The 1518-nt window shown below is 68.6% G+C and overlaps 1 protein-coding gene across 1 annotated transcript; it reads right to left on the bottom strand.

Moving 5' to 3' along the window:
- Positions 1–524: 524 nt before the first annotated feature.
- Positions 525–782, bottom strand: AURANDRAFT_35218 (hypothetical protein; the record flags this gene model as incomplete). Its single annotated transcript, XM_009044576.1, has 1 exon — positions 525–782. A coding segment is annotated over one exon (258 nt), but the record flags the coding sequence as incomplete, so codon positions are not given.
- Between the last annotated feature and the right edge of the window lie 736 nt (positions 783–1518).

Genomic DNA, 1518 nt, shown 5'->3' with positions numbered 1-1518 from the left:
CGGAAGACGGAGCCCGCGCTCCTGCGGCGGTCCAGGCAGGGCAGGACAAGGGTGATTCAACGTCGCTTCAACGTGAGTGTTCCGCGCGCGCGCGTTCTGGAAAAAGCATCCACGCTTCGAGACCGTTCCGAGAGATGATCGCTCGTCCAAAGATCAGCCGAAACGAGTGGAAAATGGCCGAGAGAGGAGCCTTTGAAGTTGGGAATTTCGCACTCTTGTCCTGCCCAGGTCCAAGGTGCCCGCGCCCTTCTCCGGGGACCTCCGCGGCCCCGCGAGCCTCGCGGCGGCGGTGGCGAAGCTCGACGTGGCGGACGCGCCCGCCGAGAACGCGCCGCCCGCCAAGGACGCGCCCGCGAAGGACGCGCCCGCCAAGGACGCGCCCGCGAAGAACGGCCGCGGCCGGGGCAAGGGCCGGGGCAAGGGCCGGGGCAAGGGCCGCGGGCCGGCGCCCCCGCCGCCGCCGCCCTAACTCGGCGATCTTTACGAGGGGTACCAGTCGCGGACCGGCGCCCCCGCCGCCCTCACTAGGCGATCTTTACGAGGGTCACGTCGAAGTGGAGCGTCGCGTGCGGCGGGATGTCGGGCTTGGACCCCTTGGCCCCGTACCCCAACTTTGGCGGGACGACGAGCGTGCGCCGGCCGCCTTTCTTCATGCCGAGGATGCCCTCGTCCCAGCCCTTGATGACGTCCTTGTTGCCCAGCGTGAACTTGAAGTTCTTGCCCTCGTCGAAGCAGTGGCCGTCGTCGAGCGTGCCGCGGTAGTTCATCGACACCTCGTCGCCGAGCTCCGCCGCCGGGCCCTCGCCCTCGGCCGCGTCCTCGACGACCACGGTCTCGTCCGCGGGCTTCTCCACCGGCGCGTCGCCAGCCACTCTAAAGCTCTGGCCCGTCTGCTCGAGCTTGCCGCCGGCGACGCCCTTCTTGAGCGCGGACTTGATGGCCGTGGCGTTGTCGCACTGGAACTCGCGAGATGCCGCTTAGAGTGGGTCGTTGTTACCGGCAACAACCCCAACGTTTGCCTTCGGGCAGGATCTGGGCAGGCTCTCGATTGGTGCTCCGCGGGCAGCATGCGCGCCGCGGTGCTCGTCGTCGTGGCCGCCGCAAGCGCCGACGACGCGCCGTGGAAGTTCCTCGCGTCCTACCCGGCCCAGCTCGACGCCCTGCCCTGCGAGAAGGTGACCATCGACGGCGTCCTCGACGAGCCCTGCTGGCGGAAAGCGCCGTGGACGGGCCCCTTCGAGGACATCGCCCAGCCGCTGCATCCCGGCGCGCGCATCCCCGACAGCTACCAGACGAAAGTCGCCGTCGCCTACGACGCCGACGCGCTCTACGTCGCCGCGGTGCTCAAAGAAACGAACCTGTGGGCGACGATCCGCGGGCACAACGAGGACCTGACGGACCACAAGGCGCCCTGGTGGAACCAGGACTTTGAGTGCTTCTTCGACGCGTCGCGGACGACGCATAACTACGTCGAGTTCGAGACGAACGCGCTCAACGCGACCTACGACGTCCTCTGGC

The sequence above is a fragment of the Aureococcus anophagefferens genome (genome assembly GCF_000186865.1).
Source record: "Aureococcus anophagefferens unplaced genomic scaffold AURANscaffold_467, whole genome shotgun sequence".
In the NCBI taxonomy this organism is placed as follows: Eukaryota; class Pelagophyceae; order Pelagomonadales; family Pelagomonadaceae; genus Aureococcus; species Aureococcus anophagefferens.
This window is presented reverse-complemented; position numbering and strand designations above follow the sequence as displayed.